General features: G+C 40.7%; 1 protein-coding gene across 3 annotated transcripts in view; it reads right to left on the minus strand.

Annotated features, from left to right (window-relative positions):
* The window catches only part of Pgant9 (polypeptide N-acetylgalactosaminyltransferase 9), a 277,718-nt gene that overhangs the window by 13,142 nt on the left and 248,365 nt on the right, over positions 1-16,211 (minus strand). For 2 of the 3 annotated variants that reach the window (XM_076822771.1, XM_076822770.1), the window contains 2 exons: positions 13,878-14,006; positions 2,219-2,329 (listed from right to left, as the gene is read on the minus strand). In XM_076822771.1, coding sequence (XP_076678886.1) covers positions 2,219-2,329; positions 13,878-14,006 — 240 coding nt within the window. Of the gene's footprint in view, positions 1-1,107; positions 1,213-2,218; positions 2,330-13,877; positions 14,007-16,211 lie in introns of all 3 variants that reach the window. The other variant, XM_076822772.1, reaches the window with a different exon arrangement.

Genomic DNA, 16,211 nt, shown 5'->3' on the forward strand with positions numbered 1-16,211 from the left:
TTTTATATGGAGTATGTTCCCCAATTGGTACCATAATAAATGTTTTTAATCGATTTCAAACGAAGGTGACTAAAAATAAAAAAATAACAAACTTTTTAAAGCAAAGTAAAAAAACGGACTTCGAAGGTGCGCTAAAAAGGATAAAATATATTTTTTTAAGTCGGTGCCAAAATAGAAACAAAATTAAATTAATTTCTAAACCTTTATCAATTATAGTCCATTAGCACAATACCGCCCGGGAATTAGAGAGCGCAAAAATTTAGTGGCACGTCGCGCGTCCAGCTGATTTAATTTTGTTTCTATTTTGGCACCGACTTAAAGAAAATTATTTTATTCTTTTTAGCGCACCTTTGAAGTCGGTGTTTTACTTTTTTTTTAAAAAGTTCATTATACTTTTACACTTTATGGATGAAAGCTTAAGGAACGAAATGACATTTTAGTTTCACTATTTGTGTGTTAGAAGGCGTGCTAGGTTTTCAGCAAGGAAGGATAATAATGTCGTTCTATATCTCTGTACGATATTTAAAGACTGCAGATGAGTAAAGTACTGAAGCATGTTACTGAAGCAGGAAATCTGACATTACACTGACAAATTTGATTAACGTCAAGTGGACACTTCTTATTCACTATATCCTCTTAGATAGCCTTTTTTTAAAAACAAACCCTGTACAATAAAATTCTGGCGAGAAAAGACAAAGGATTGGACAAAATCGATTACAGTAAGTAATTTTCGAAAGTTCTAAATTGGAAGTATAAATTATGATTTTGTAAGAGAGCTACATTTGTTTATCGAATTAACCAGTCCTTTGTTAGTCTATACTGTACAGCAGAGATGGGCAAAAAATTATTTGAAATAAAAATTTCGCACACAAATGTTTATTTCAAATAACTTCTCGTGCACAAATTTTTATTTCAAATAATTGTTTGCCCATCTCTGCTGTACAGTCAGTACTGTTCTGCCACCCCACAAGCGAGTAGAGTTTCAAATATCCCATCACCATCAAGGATCCAATAAAATATGAGAAAATTGTGTAACAGACAATTAGACAACCGCGTGCCCCGTTATTAGTAAATATTCTCGTTCCGTGGATTTTTGACTTAGTGTACCTGATTGCCGCCCTGGCGGTGACAGGGATATAAACCCACTGGCTGGTGCAAGTCTTCAGGTTTCCCTGGCGAGTCTATGCATATGCTGCTAACGAGGTGTCTGATCTGAATCGGAAATTCAACAAAATTTCAAACAATTACTACCCATTGCACAGACTCTGTTCCATTAATACAAGTCTAGAGATCTCACGAGAAGATTTCACGCAACACCCTCCTACATTGTTTTCGCTTCCCGATCTTGCAGGGGCGGAAACACACGAGCACACTGGTGGATCCAAACGAAAGCCTAGAATGAGCATCGCAGAAGCATGCAGGAGTGGTCAACGAAGTGTTAGAAGGTTAGTGTCTTTTCTGCTCGAGCAAAAAGTCGACTTTTGCTGCATCAGAGACGCCTTATTGGGGAATAAAAGGGGCTGCAGGGATGCGACTAGGACGTCGAAATTGCATAAGCTACTGCGAATTTTGAGTTTACGTATACTTTCGTCGTATTCCTAGAAATACGTTTGATCTAAAAACTCTGTTCCTTCTAAACCTTTTCCCAACTTTTACAAAGAAAATTTGACAAGGTAAAGAAAACACACATTAAAAACAGGCACATATTTCGGAATATAACCCTCGCTTAATAATATTTAAACAAAACGCTAAAAACTTTTTTTTAACCACTGTTCTAAATATTATCTCCCCATTATACTGTTTATAACACTCTTTCGAATATCCAATATTCACCTACATTCACTTCCGCGTGACGATACAAAATAGCGAGAGCTCCCGGCACGACGCAGCCGAAATCGAAACAGAAGTCTGCCGCGCTGCTGTTCGTTCAAATAATAAAAGTTACTTTACTACGCGCGTCAAATATCAATATATCGTCGCTGCTATGCTTCAGTCGCCAATAAATTCAATGCAATCTCGGTCCGAATCAAACATCGATCTGCCGCGTCAAACGTGCACGCGGAACAAATTTTTTCCCCCCGCGCGAAGGGGTTACGAGGGCCTCGAAAAACAAAGTCGATTTTTCGCCCGGGGCGTGAACACGCACGGAAACAAACGGCCGACGGGGTTAAAATGTGTCTGGTACGTGGATTCGCTCTGCATCCGCGTATATTTATACCTGATTTCCACCCTGTCGATGGCAGGGATAGAGTCCAGCCGGTTTGTGCAAGTCTGCCTTGCGCGCCGGCGAATCCAGGCAGGTGTTACCTCCCTCTCCGAGATTACGAACCTGCGTTCATTAGTTAGTGCGATCATTTCGGGGTTTAGAAGGTCTTAGGACGAAACGTTGCGCGGGGCTGAAAGCGCGGGAGGGTTGCCCCGGAGGCTCGCTATTTGCGTGGCACATCGCGCGCAAACACCGGGGAAAAAAACACAAATCGATCCGCGCCAAGTTGCCAACAGCGGCGATAAAAATAATGGAATTATCCCGCGATATATTTCCCGTGTCCGCGTGTCGGCTCGTGTTTCCTATAGAAAATATTTCCCCGACGCGCCCGCTACCGCCGTTTTCCCCCGTGTTTGCGCGCCAGCGGGAATATTCACAGCGAGGGAATTCGTTGCGCCCTGTCTGGAACAAGAAGACACATGAGTCAACGGAAGCGGTGCGATGCGATCGGCAGCCTCTAGCTCGAGGAGCATCTTGAACCTCCAAAAAAATCGTTTCTCTAACTGCCCCGCCTCTTAAAATATCGAATAACTTTTTAATTAAAGTGTTCAGCAGTTTTGAACAGGGTGAATAGAGTTGTTGATTTTTCTGGGAGGTTAAGTTCGTCGAGTCTCGCGTTCCTCGGCGACCTCTCGACCACAGAATACTTGCACGCGAGCAAAAATATCAACGCTGCAACGTCCTCCGTTTTTTCAGATAACGGGGTGGAAAATTGAAAATGAGCCGCGCTGGTTGTTTCGTTCGCGAAACTGCACCCTCACCGTGCGCGCGTGAACCCTGCACCCGCAGGTGACCGTGTGCAGCGTTGCACGTGCACGCGTAGGTGCGCGCGTTCATGCAGTAGGTGCATTCAGTCACGGAGCTCGGTCAGCAGTCCTGATTTCGTCGCATGCAAGAATTCTGTGGTCGCTGCAGTTTCAACGCGAGCATCTTCATCCCTTTCATCCTCCTCCCGTTGTCGCCGTCGTCGTTGGCTGGCTGGAATAAAAACTAGTGATTTATCGTCAGCGGTCCCGATAAAATTCCGAAAGGTACGCCGACTCGATCTTCCTCGTCAGCTTTATCAAAGAGACTCGGAGGCTCCTCTGTGTAGCTTCGGCGATTTTTTATGAATGATTTCCTCCTGCACGTGGAGACATTCAGGTTTATTAGGCTAGAGGAGGTTCGCACGTGGTGAACTGTTGCTTGTTTGAGTGTTGCTTGGTTCGTTCTTGTTCGTTGTTTGGTTTTTACACTATTAGTACCTAGGTGTACTTTATTATGTTTATATGAATAAGTAATTTGGTACACACGAATTATAAGTAAAGCGCACACGTCCCCCACTGGACGTTGCACAGTGGTTTGAATAGAGGAAAGAAGTCATTTTTTGAATGTTAAGTACACAGAATTTTTTCCATAGTGGGATAGTTGAAGCACCGGAATCAATAAGAATTTTCTGTAAATACTATTAATTTGTAAGGAAATTATAATATGAAAGTTGGGGAACAGAACACCTGCAATTTTGAGTTACAAACACACTATCTTTCAAGTGGAATTTCAACTATCTGCAAATTAAAAAGAAAAATGCAATTTTTCGATTAATTTATATTTGCATTTGTAATTTTGTAACTAAATTTTAAATATGTAATCATTGCGCGGAGGTGAGCGGTCGCCAATGACTCCAGCGTTGATGCGACCTTAAAATAAAACCCTACTCAAAAAAATGCATCCTTTCCTTCAGATCTTGTTCATTAAATTAAAGTATCTTAGGTATGTATCTACTTATGCACGCACTCCTGAGAAATAAATGAAATGCTTCAACTCACAAGGGGAGATCCCCAACCCGGAAATTAATTATAACTTAGGGGGTATGTATTACGCATTTTTTTGCGGCCAAAATTCACTCTAACAGGGTGAAATTGACCCCTGAAAAGCTATTTTCCGATTTTATGTTATAACTCGTGACCTCTAAGAACTGTAAGTTACTAAATGAAAGTTCTAATTAAAACAAGTAAATTTGTCTGAAAACTTTTTTTCTATCTTTTACAGTTCGCCAGTTATAGTATAAATTCAGAAAATAGCCGGATTTTCAGGGGCCAATTTCACCCTCTTCGAGTGAATTTTGGCAGCAAAAAAAAACCATCATACCTATATCCCCAAAGTTTCATAATTTTTTGAATTTCCGAGTTTGCAATCTTTCCTAGTGAGAGAATGTTGTGAAAAGATTTTTCTTTAATCAAAATTCCAAATGCTAATTCAACCATGAAAGACGATATTATACCTATTTCGCAAATGTCTCTGCACCTTGAAAAGAAAGTTCGTAGCAAGTGAAACTACCCGATTACAAAATTACAGAATCGATCACCGAAGTGTAAAAAATTCACCCCAACGTCCATCAAGAAATCCAGGACAACCAATTATTCCAGTCGCGAATACGATGATCTGCATGGATTTAAAATTATTCAGAACCTCGACGGGCGGGTGGTTCGCGGGTATTATAAATTTACCCTCGCGGTCTCGTTTTTCCTCGGCGGCGGAAGGCCCAGCTTGATTTAACCGACACTCCGAAGGAAAAAAGGACAGGAGGAAGATGGGCAGGGGGTGGGGCGAATGGGAGAAAAGGCGAAAACATAAGTTTCGAGGCAGCTCGTCCCAGACGAAATTGTTATTTCGCATGCGGCGCGAACCGCATTCCGAAGCGTGCACCGCGTGAAATGCTTCTTCGTGAAAATGTCCAGCCATCCTTTATGCATTCTTCCTTTTTCCGAGCGCACCCCTCCTGCCCCTCCCCCACCGGTCCCACTATTTACCCCGCCGTAAGAGTTTCTGCAGCCGTACCGAGAATGCTGGCGCCAGTGGGCGCGAAGAAAAAATATGGCAGAACGCATTCCGTTCCCGGTTCGAGGGGGTGAAATGCTGAGAAGGGTATTCACCGAGGCGGGAAGGGGTTGATCGATACGATTTCTATGGCATAGCACTTGATTCTTATCCGATCTTCAGGAGGGAGAGGATAATGGATGCTAGGACACGAGCTTTCGTCTAATTCCTTCCTATTGTACTTGTTATTTGAAGATGCAACGTCAATTAAATATTATTTGGGATTTTTTACATTATTTCTGCTGATTTTTTTAGTCCCTCACTGAGGTTGTTTGAAATTTCTGAAGCTAAAGCCTCGCTCACATTAGTCAAGTTGTTGTAGCGGCTAATAGTTACTAGCGTTAATGATTCCTAGAGTTTTCCCCCAAATTATGGGTTGTTAAGAAGCGTTACTCTTTTGTAAAATTATAGTCAGTTGACAAGGAAAATTTAATTAAAAAGGCAAAGTAGTTTATTAGTTTGTAAAGGTCGCAGATTAGTTCCTTGTTTAATAAATATTGTTAAGTTGAAGTTTGGTATAATGCAATTTGTTGTAACTTAAACAAAGATTAAAAGTTGGCACTATAAGGGCCAAATTGTATTTCGAGGCAAGTGAAGTTGGAAGGGTGTCTACTTTACTTGCAAGTTGCAAGAAACCTGAAAAGATATTTCAAGTAATGTAGTTTCAAGTCATTGGAATTCCAGTAACTTGACTAATGTGAACGAGGCTTAAGGTGGAATTACTACTTTAGGCTTCAAGGAAAAGGCACGTGTGCATGTGGAGTTGAGTTTCAGTTACCAAAAGTATAGTTCCCTGTTCTTGTGTAAATTTAAAGCACTCGCAAGGAACAAGTAACGACAGTGGCCTTTTTAGAAATGCATGTGCTCTAATAAATTACGTCGGAGAGCATCAAATATTCGTGGAAAAAGTTTTCATGTATTTCCAATAGTTTTCGAGATAACATTGGAAGCGTGAAACTTTGGAAAGTAGCTGTACCATTAAACTCAAGTTCCCGCGACTAAAAAAAGATGGATGAACTTAGTTTGCCTCGGGCGTATGCAAAATTTAATTAAAATTCCTGTCGAACACAGTTGGCAAATGTTTCTTGTGCTTTTCCATCATTGCCAATTACGTTCACGCGATACGTCCCAGCGAGAAGGTTTAGAAAATTTGTCAAGATAAAATTCTGAAATGCTATGAAACCCTGAATTGCAATGGAATCTGACAAACCGAGTCGTATATTATGAAAGTCGTTTGCAAGTTTGCTGAAGCACGAGACAGTTTATACAGTTCCAAAACTACCTTCCAGGAAATAAAACAAAAGAAAAGTAATTAACTTTGAAAGAAAAAATCCGAACTCACCAGCCAGCACAATTTACCAGTAATACGTATGCATGTATGAATAAAGTTAGGATGAAAATAGTTCAATGAGGGGACTAGCGCACGAAAATGGGAAAAATTATTGTCCAAACGCTAAGAAAGATTGAAAAATTAAATGTTGACGCGACTGTTGGTGGCGCGCAAGATTTATATACATCGTCATATCTTCTACAATTATTTATTAATCAGTGTGAAAATTGCTGAAAATCTTCCTTGTATATTAAGAAAAAACTTTGTCGCTGCAAGTTATATGTTCCTCAAAATTACCTCGATACTTTTTAACGCCGAACGTTGAAAAACATGGGTTATGTCCAGTATTAATTTTTAATTAAATATTATTAGATTTGTTAACATAAGGGTTTTGTGCATACATTTTGCGGCTTCGCTAGAGTTTTCTGAAGTTATGTTTTAATTTTCATAACGATCCATTAATATTTATTCAAATTATCGCAATTTATGTCTAAAGAAATAATGATTTCGGACGATGAAAAATTTTTGGTTTATAATTTTTAGCTCGAATAGTAATGATTAGATAAACAAACTGTAAATAGAAAAAATGTGCGCCGTGACGAGCTTTACAACAGTATATTTTTTAAAATTCAGTTTAACAAAATTTAATTTTCCAATCTTTCTTAGTGTTTGGACAATAACTTTTTCCATTTTCGAGCGCTTGTTCCCTTATTGCATCCGAGCCTTCAATTGCAACAATTTTGAAAACAAAGCTGAATAGAACGATTTTTTTTTAACAATGTGTGCAGTCCAACAATTCACGTAAAAATCCATAGAATATTCGTGTAAAGCAATTACAGGTAGTAAACTATTATTTTTGTGGAAAATAACAAATGCTGAATAATAGTGCCTAACTTTGATGGTCAAATACTTCAGAATTTATCTCTTAAAATTCTTTTCAAAATAACACATGCATCAGAAGTTACATCTAGACGCAGTAGTATCAGTTTTATTAAAGGCAACGTTTGTCTGACCAAATACGAGCCTGCACCACTTACACGCTGTATCCCAACTGTCTACATACGTTAATCATAGTTTTAATCAATTTTTACTATATTCTCGTATAACAATTAATGCATACATCATTTTGAAAGAAACATCTGCCGCCTAAAAACTGTTTAAATAATCAGTAAATTGAACAATTCCATCCCAAATGCTTTAACTCTTAAATTCCACCTTTCTTCACAGAACTTTTTAGAAACCATACAAAATTTTCTTAGGTAAGTGTTAAAAATATCTATCCCATGAAATTTAACATTGAAATTCATTTTAAAACAGTGAATAAATAAATGAAATACTTCCTCGAACATACTCAACGAGTTCCTTCGATTAAATATTTTCTCTGACTATTATAAATTACAAATTCGCTGTATATGACCCCAACAACTAGTTTCAAGATGTATCACCATCTCGATAGAACATGAATACGCTTCACTGAAAAAGTGTAATTTCTGACACCAACGAAAAGTTCTACGATCCAGTTATAAAGTTCATTTCCAGCCGATCTTGCTAAAAGAGCATGGCGTGGGGAAACCAATCTACCTTCGTCTTGTCGGTGCTCGTAAAAGGGAGTGTGTAAATCATGAAAGATTAAAGCATCGTTCCTTTCAAAACGTCATAATCGATCATGATCAAAAAGCAGTACCGCTTTTGCGACGTAATAACGATGTAATTCCTGTACGAATTTTCCTTGATCCATCTTTCCACACGTCACTAGCTTTAAATCCCCATTCGCCTTTCACACAATAGAAAATAGTGTACTAATAAACTTATTACTAATTACTAAGCATCGTTCCTGATTACCCAAAGCGCAGTGAATTTCATTTTTATTCCAATCGTATTATTTTACTGGTATTCCTTTGAGTTAACACCTTCACATTGAAAGAACTATCACGAAAACATAAAATATATGTAAAATCTGTAAAAACTTTATAGTTCATTTAATAGTTATGAACAGAGACATCTGTGGAATTTACTGTCAATTTAAATCTGCAATATATCTGCTTTAAATTCAATTCCTCTAAATACTCCAGTTTTGTTATTTTAATTAACGCTGAGATCGGGTAAACTGGAGGAAAGCAGGGGGGAGGGGATAGAGCAAAGCATAAAATATCCAAGTTGCGTGATACTGCAATTTACGTGGAAGTAGGAAGCCTTTAATCCGCTTCTAGATACCCTGTCTTTATCACGGATCAGGAAGCATACATAAAGAGAGGGCCTAAAGTAGTTTGAAGGGGGTGCCCGTTAACGAAACAAAGGAATCAAATTTTAACGACGAACACTTTGCGCGTGATGTTATTCGAAAGATTAGTTCCCGTGCTTTCTTCAAAGAATTACTGGGGAAACGTTAAATACGAAGTGTCTGTATAAAATCGCAATCTCTACACGTGCTTGTAAACCGTATCAACTTTTTCCTTTAATATCCCCGTAGAATTTCAAACGCTCGGCCGATCTATTCTCGCAGATCACTTTACGAGAACGGCCGCAATAAAACGAGCAGGGGGCGACATTAAGCAACCGTTAAGAGCGTTATGAATTGCCCGCGGAAGGGAAATAGTGTAAAAAGAAATGGGGATGGGGGGGAAAGGTATACAGGTGCAAAATATTTTGCTCACGCGATACCGTAGCTTACACAGCGCTAAGATTAATTCTCGATATGAATCGTGACGTCGTCGGAATTTCGTACACGTTCGCGAGGACGCACGATCCCACTCTCGGGGGCAGGCAATTTGCGCCGCGAGAACGCTGCAATTTGTAATTCCCCGGATAAGAAATCGCTTGGAATTAAATTTCTATTTGTGAAAATGAAATCGTTGATAATATTTGCGGAAGTAACCTACGTGTACGGAGAGCAAACTTAACCGCGTTGCTGGGTAATACCCCTCGGGCTAAACAAGCTATGGAAATTTTTCTTTCTTTACACCGCGTGGTGTAATTTTCTTGCTAAGCAAACAAGAGAGTGAAGCTGGCGAACGAAACGGATACGTCTGTATAAAATAGCAAGCCTGGAGATCCGGAGTTCCTTTTTGTGGCTGCGTTGCCATAGGCGTAAGAGTTTCGCCAGTCGCAGCAAGTAGAAACAGTCGATACGCGGTCAGCCAGATCAATATTTCAAGCTGTACTCCCGCGAAGTGATTGGTCGCGGAATGGACACTCACAGGAGCCTCTGGGAAGCCAAACATCATCAGTTTCTTCTATTTTTTATTTCGTGGAATTTTATTCCCAGCTGGGGTACTAAGACCGAGAAATGTAGAACAGAAAGTGGAGCCAATCAGTTTCGCTTCCTAGAGGCTTGTACATTACTCATCTTGCATATGTCCAGTAGTATGTAACTCGAAACTCTAACGTCTCAAACCGTGGAATATTGCACAGCCACACAACTGAGCCTCCAGAAAGGAGGAATAAGCACTAACGATTCGCGAGTTCCAGGAACAACGAAAAATGAAGAATGAGAGGAACGTGATGTCCCGTTACACTTCAATAACTGGGGGCAGGGTGCATCGATCATGCACAGGCTACACGGGTCGAGAATGTAATGACCCGTAGGAGAACCGTAGCTGAGGAGATTATCGGCGACATGCTCGACAAGCTCGACAATCATTTCGCAATTACGAATGCAGGGAAACAGAGGGCAGGTAGACGCCAACCGGCGTCGCAACACGACGGAAATAAATCGGGACGTGATTGATCGCCGCCCCCACATGAATCCTGCACGGGAAACGGAATTAATGCACTGTCAATCGCGCGACGAGCAAAGCGAATCGCGAGTCCCCCCGCGGTGCTCGCGATTTCCGTCGCTGGACCGTCGTGCCTCTTCCTCCCCCGCCGATATTTATGCGCGTTCATTTTCGAGTTCTTCCCCTTCGATTATCCCCCTCCTCCTGCACCGTTGCAAATATCCCTCGTGCCAGGGGAGGGGGCAATGTTTTTCAAACGAAAGGCTCGCACTGCGTGTTTTCATCGACCTGACTGGAAATATGCAATGGAATGCTGCACAATTTCATACCGCGCTTCGCGATACGCTTCGCGTGCTCCACTTGGGATTCGATCGGAGGTTGAATCGAGAAATTGGGCACCCAGTGGGAAATGGATCGGTAAACAACAATGGTAAGCGTTATTCGTTGGTGTTTTGATGAAATTGTTGGTAGGGTTTTGGATGTAGCAATGGGTATTTTGTTAGTTCTGGGTGGAAAGATTTAGTTTGTGTGTTAAATGTGAATGGGAGAAGTGGGAATTCTGTTGTATACAGTTGTATAAGAGTGAATGTGAAAGATAATATGTATATGATAATCTGCTATTAATTATTGAATCAGTAAAAACTAAACGACCTAAAGGGCGTGATAAAACAAAGTTTTAAGGTGCGAATCTACGACGAGTCTTTACATGAGACAAAAATCTCGGCAACAGCTAAATATAAATAATGAAAATAGTCGCGAGAGATGAGGTTTCTGAAAATATATCAGGAAACTTGTCTCGCGAGAGTCTAGTTGCAAGAAACTAATGGCAAAATAATTAATAAATAGGTAATAAAATAATTAAATAAATTTTTGGCTCGTCGTGGATTTGCACCTTAAGGGGGTATACCCGTTTGAACCCTCGGAAAATGTATACATTTTGTGGATTTTTTTACAAGTCAACGGTTTGATGCAGATTTCCCGTTTTTTAACTATGTTTACATAGTATTATGAACTACTTATAAAAAAAGTTTCAGTTAAAAAACTATTGTTTTTCGGAAGTTACGGATACATGTCCGAAAGTCTATCGATTTTAGACGGCTAAACGGTGGCCCTAAAAACTCGCGCTACGTTCAACCAATTTACTTCAAATTTTGCATGCAGAATCATAATAAGATTCCACATCGTCCAACGAAGGCGATTTTGAAAATTATGAAAAATAAAGAAATGGTGAGAGATCAAAGGTAAAGTTAAATTTTTCTAAGAGAAAAATCCACCTTTTTCCTTTATAAATAATAAACGGGGAATCGAAATAAAAAAAGCCTTCGTTGGACGATGCGGAATCTTATTATGATTCTGCATGCAAAATTTGAAGTAAATTGGTTGAACGTAGCGCGAGTTTTTAGGGCCACCGTTTAGCCGTCTAAAATCGAGAGACTTTCGGACATGTATCCGTAACTTCCGAAAAACAATAGTTTTTTAACTGAAACTTTTTTTATAAGTAGTTCATAATACTATGTAAACATAGTTAAAAAACGGGAAATCTGCATCAAACCGTTGACTTGTAAAAAAATCCACAAAATGTATACATTTTCCGAGGGTTCAAACGGGTATACCCCCTTAATGAAGTACAACGTGACTGACTAGAAACGAACCAGTCCTACTTATGCTTCATGGTTCTCTACTTTACATTCCTTTCCCTAGCTTCATATTTCAGCCTTTCTGTTAATTCCTATTCTACCTAGCTATATTTTTCTACCATTTTAAGTCGGGTTAACTTTTTACAATATTCTTCTTCACGTTCAATTTCAAGAACCCTTTCCAATTGATGAAAGGGTTCTTGCAACGTGAGAATCATTGCAAAGTAGATCGTGCTTTTACTCTTCGAGAAAATCCATTTAAGCTGCCACCAAGGTCACAGAGAATAACAGAGCCAAGGGCTACAGCCTTGAAACGGCGGGGACTTTAATTGCAAAACCGAAATCGAAAGTCCTGCCAATATCCCGAGGGGAAAGCGTCTTCGCCCGAAGCGACGTTTGATTCCCTTCCATTATCGAACGACTACCAACTTCAGCGGTGTAAGCCAAGAATTCAACAAGCCAACGGAGGTGAATCGATTTCCAATCGAATGTCGCGCGGGCGTTCCTCTTGATCCGATGGGGATTGTGTCGACCGCGGGTTGCATTGTTCCTGGATCGAAGGCATTGTTTCTGCTAGTAAGCTTATCGGCATCAATCATTGCCTCTGCTACCAACAGTGGAGCTTTATGTGCATTCATGCATATTGTATGCATATAGATATATGAACGCATATAGGCAATGAACAGAATTATTGTTTATAGGAAATAGGGAATTTTCATAATGTCGTGCTATGTTAAGTGCTTCAATTAATTTAATATATTATGTAAAAGAGTATTTGGTTTTTTCGTCGATGATAATATTGTAGTGGCGCGAAAACCTGGCTACGGTCGAGGCGTGTGTGTGAGTGTGTGTGTGTGTTGTCGTCTAGTCCGTACTATGTATGTATTGGAATGTTATGAGGGACTCCAGGTAGGACGACTTGAGGAGTCAGTCGTCGTCGTAGCAAAAGAGAGTACGTGTGATCGCTACTACCAGCTGTATGTTTCTTTTTTTTCTGTTTAATTATATTTTCTCTTGTTCCTCGCCCAACGAGTTGTATAGCCCGTTAAACCTCAAATCCGAATTCCCACAATATTAGCACTCACTTGTAAACAAGTTTAATTGACAAATGGTCAGCGTTAGCAGTACACCAGTGTACCAGTTAGTGATATTTTTCGTGGCTATTTCAGCAGAGTATTTATAATTTTAGCAGAATGTTTCATGAATATGCCACGATTTAAATATCCAACAATGTGAAAAATGTGTTTAAAAGAGGGGTACTGTTCAATTTTCGCAACACCCTCGGAATAATGTATTCTTCCTAATTTTTTAAACGCGCATTAATTTGGGAACTTTTTCCAATGAATGCTACTGTAAATGTGAATTAAAGAGGTACACAAATGTAGCAAAAATTCTCAAGTTACACCTCATTTTATACCATATATTTATCATAAAAAAGTTACCATGGAATTATTGGCACGTTTTCAATAAACTTCTCGAAATAAAATTATTGAGATTCTCGAAGCACCTGCTCCTTTCTCCGAAACGAATATTAACAGCCCTTTACAATAAATTTAACTCTGAAAAACCTTTTTGTATTCTATGTATACTGCTTCTTAACAACCCTCCCAATTACTCAATCCCACAAGACCCCTTCACAGACACAACAAAAACAGATATCCAATATCCCTGAAAACCTAATAAAAGCCGAACAAGAAAACGTTACCAGAACCTCGCAACACTCGATATCTACGCCTCCTCCGAGGAAGACATCGCGCGCCCAAGAGTGGTGCACTTTAGTAAACCATTACACGCGTTCGTTCGCCGCGACGTGCAAGTAAGGAGACCGGGGTGAAAAGATGAAAAGGAAACCACCTTTCGTCCATTTATCCACGCCTGCACGCAGTCCCACAGAGGAGCCTCCGATCCCGGTAACTCAACACCTTGATGGATCAAAGTAGCGGGTAACGTTGTTAAAGGAACGAATGGCTGCCACCCTCTCCTGGTCCCTGGATGACTTCGATAGAGGCCCTCGCCCACGCAGCACCGCACCTGCGAAAAGAAGACGCCGCGGGACACGTGTAAATCCTTACCTCGCCGGAAGCCACCGCCTCGCCAGGAATGAAGAGCTCTGGGTAAACGTTGTCGAGGTACCATTTGAACGACTTGCAGCCGAGCTTCTTCCTCAGGGCCTTTCGATCAGACACGTCCCCGTAGTTACCCTAAAAATCGCGAGCCATGAGAACCATTCACGTGAATTTTACCTACAAGAGGAAGGCGACAGTGACGGCTCGGTTCGAAGAGCCAGAGAAGCGGGGGGAGTACGGGAATGCCGTTTCTGGGAGCGTGGATTTAAAGACACGAAAGGGGGATAAGAGATATAATCGTAAAAAAAAAGGGAGCGGAGAACCGGGGAAGGAATAAAGGGCGAGGAGAAACACACCGAACCTTTTATGGACTCGAGTTTAAAGCCTCCAAGTGGAATAACGGGGTTTAGGTGCGGGCCGAGGAGGCGATTCGCGTGGATGGGTGTTGGATTACCATTGGATTATCTCTGGGTAATCAGTTCTGTGTGATGATCGAAGATTTTGGAGTGGTAATTAGAGGCAAGCCCGGGGAATATTGATGTACGAGATGCGGAGCAGAAATGGTTGACCTGTATCACTTGGAGCGTCGACAAATACTTCTAGACAAATGAGAAATCCGAGGGACAATATGAAAAAATTCTCACGAGCCTCTAACAGGAACCCTTCTAAGACTTCTTGGAAGGAAATACTGGAGCTTAACGAGATCTCAGAAATTTTCAACTCCCGTAATCAAATATTTGAAACTTCCAACTTTAATCTCCCTCAATCTTGCAACCCCTGGAACTCATAGATTATAATCCCAACTTCTCAAACACAATGTGCTCGTTCAATCTCGCGAACCATACCTCGAAGTCAAAATCGTCAAGAAACTCCAAATGTACAGAACGTTATCGAACTTACGAACTCCGAACGAATCGATCCACTTTGCACCAGGCTTTCAAAGAATTTCCGCAAATTTTCAAATGCTTTAAAAAAAAAGAGGCCACCATACCGAAGCTACATTTTTCACCTGAGATCCCAGGCGCAGTGTCCACGCCAACACTCATCTCTCTTATCGCAGAACACCTTGGAGAAAGAACAGAAATACAAGAGACCCTCCACGTTGCCCAGCGCCGTGTAATTCGTCGTGCGCGAAAATGATTTATTTTTATCCTGTCGTTCTAGTGGCTCGATTGGGTCCCGCGCTAGGAGGGACAAGCTGCCAGGACAAAGGATAGATCGTTATTGGCGAGAATAAAAGAAGCGTCTTTGGAGGAAGCCAGGACACGCGAGCGATCCCTAAGAGCACTTGGCACGTTTATAGCCCGTTTTTTACGACGAGCCTCGGTCTACAGTGCCCTCCATCATCGGCCTTGGTTATCGCCATCCCTTATCGTAACTGTTCCCGGCCAACGTGTGCCCGTGCACGCCCTGACGCGGCCAATAAAATCGCACGCAAATGGAAAAACAAGTTCGCTGCCACGCTCGTCGCGGCCACTTAATGCGCCGCGAGGAAAAGGAATTAAGAGAGGTGAGCAACAGAAAAATACTGTTATTACCCATGTTGCCCATGGGGAGGGGGGTTTAAGACTGCGAGCAATGGGGGGGAATTAAAGCAGTGTTCCCGTGTAATTAGACGCCTTTTCTAACCGCGGAAATTTGATCCCCACTTATTTAAACGTCCCTGGGAATAACAGCTGGACGTTTCGCTGGTAATGAGGAAAAATTGTGGTGTCGTTTGGGCTTGTTGAAGGAATTAACGGCCTCCCAGGCTCGTCGAATTAGCATATATTCTCGTGTGCAGTGGGGGTAGTTAGAAGCGGCAAAAGAAGGAAAGGAAATATTTGTGGTATAACAGGGGAATGTCACTTTACGTTATACTTAAGGGGACTAGGCAGTCAGAACGCTCGAAAATCAAGTATTTTTTGCGAATTAATTACAAGGAGATGAATGCAAATTGTGACTAGTACTTTTGGGTAATGTTTGCTAATACTATGAACAGTAAAAAAAAATATTTGAATAATATATACATATGTGTGTCAGCGCTACAATTGCCTGATATATAGGTGCTTTTTTTGGAGCTGCTGTAATTTTGCAGTGATTCTGGCTGTAAGAAATTGAATTGTGATATATTCTCTGAAATTGATACTTTGCCCTGACCATCATTCTGCCCTGAACCTATTGAAAAAGAAAAAATATCAAAATTATAAAAATGGCGGCTGCAAAACGGCAAATTTTGAAGAAACTTGATTTTTCGCCAGGGAAAAGAGCCATTTTATTTTTTTTTTGTCAAAACAGAAGTTTTCACAGACTTACGCGTAGGTTCAGGTCGTAACTAGACATGTTTCACATATGCTGATT

This window comes from Andrena cerasifolii, chromosome 11 (assembly GCF_050908995.1).
Source record: "Andrena cerasifolii isolate SP2316 chromosome 11, iyAndCera1_principal, whole genome shotgun sequence".
In the NCBI taxonomy this organism is placed as follows: domain Eukaryota; kingdom Metazoa; phylum Arthropoda; class Insecta; order Hymenoptera; family Andrenidae; genus Andrena; species Andrena cerasifolii.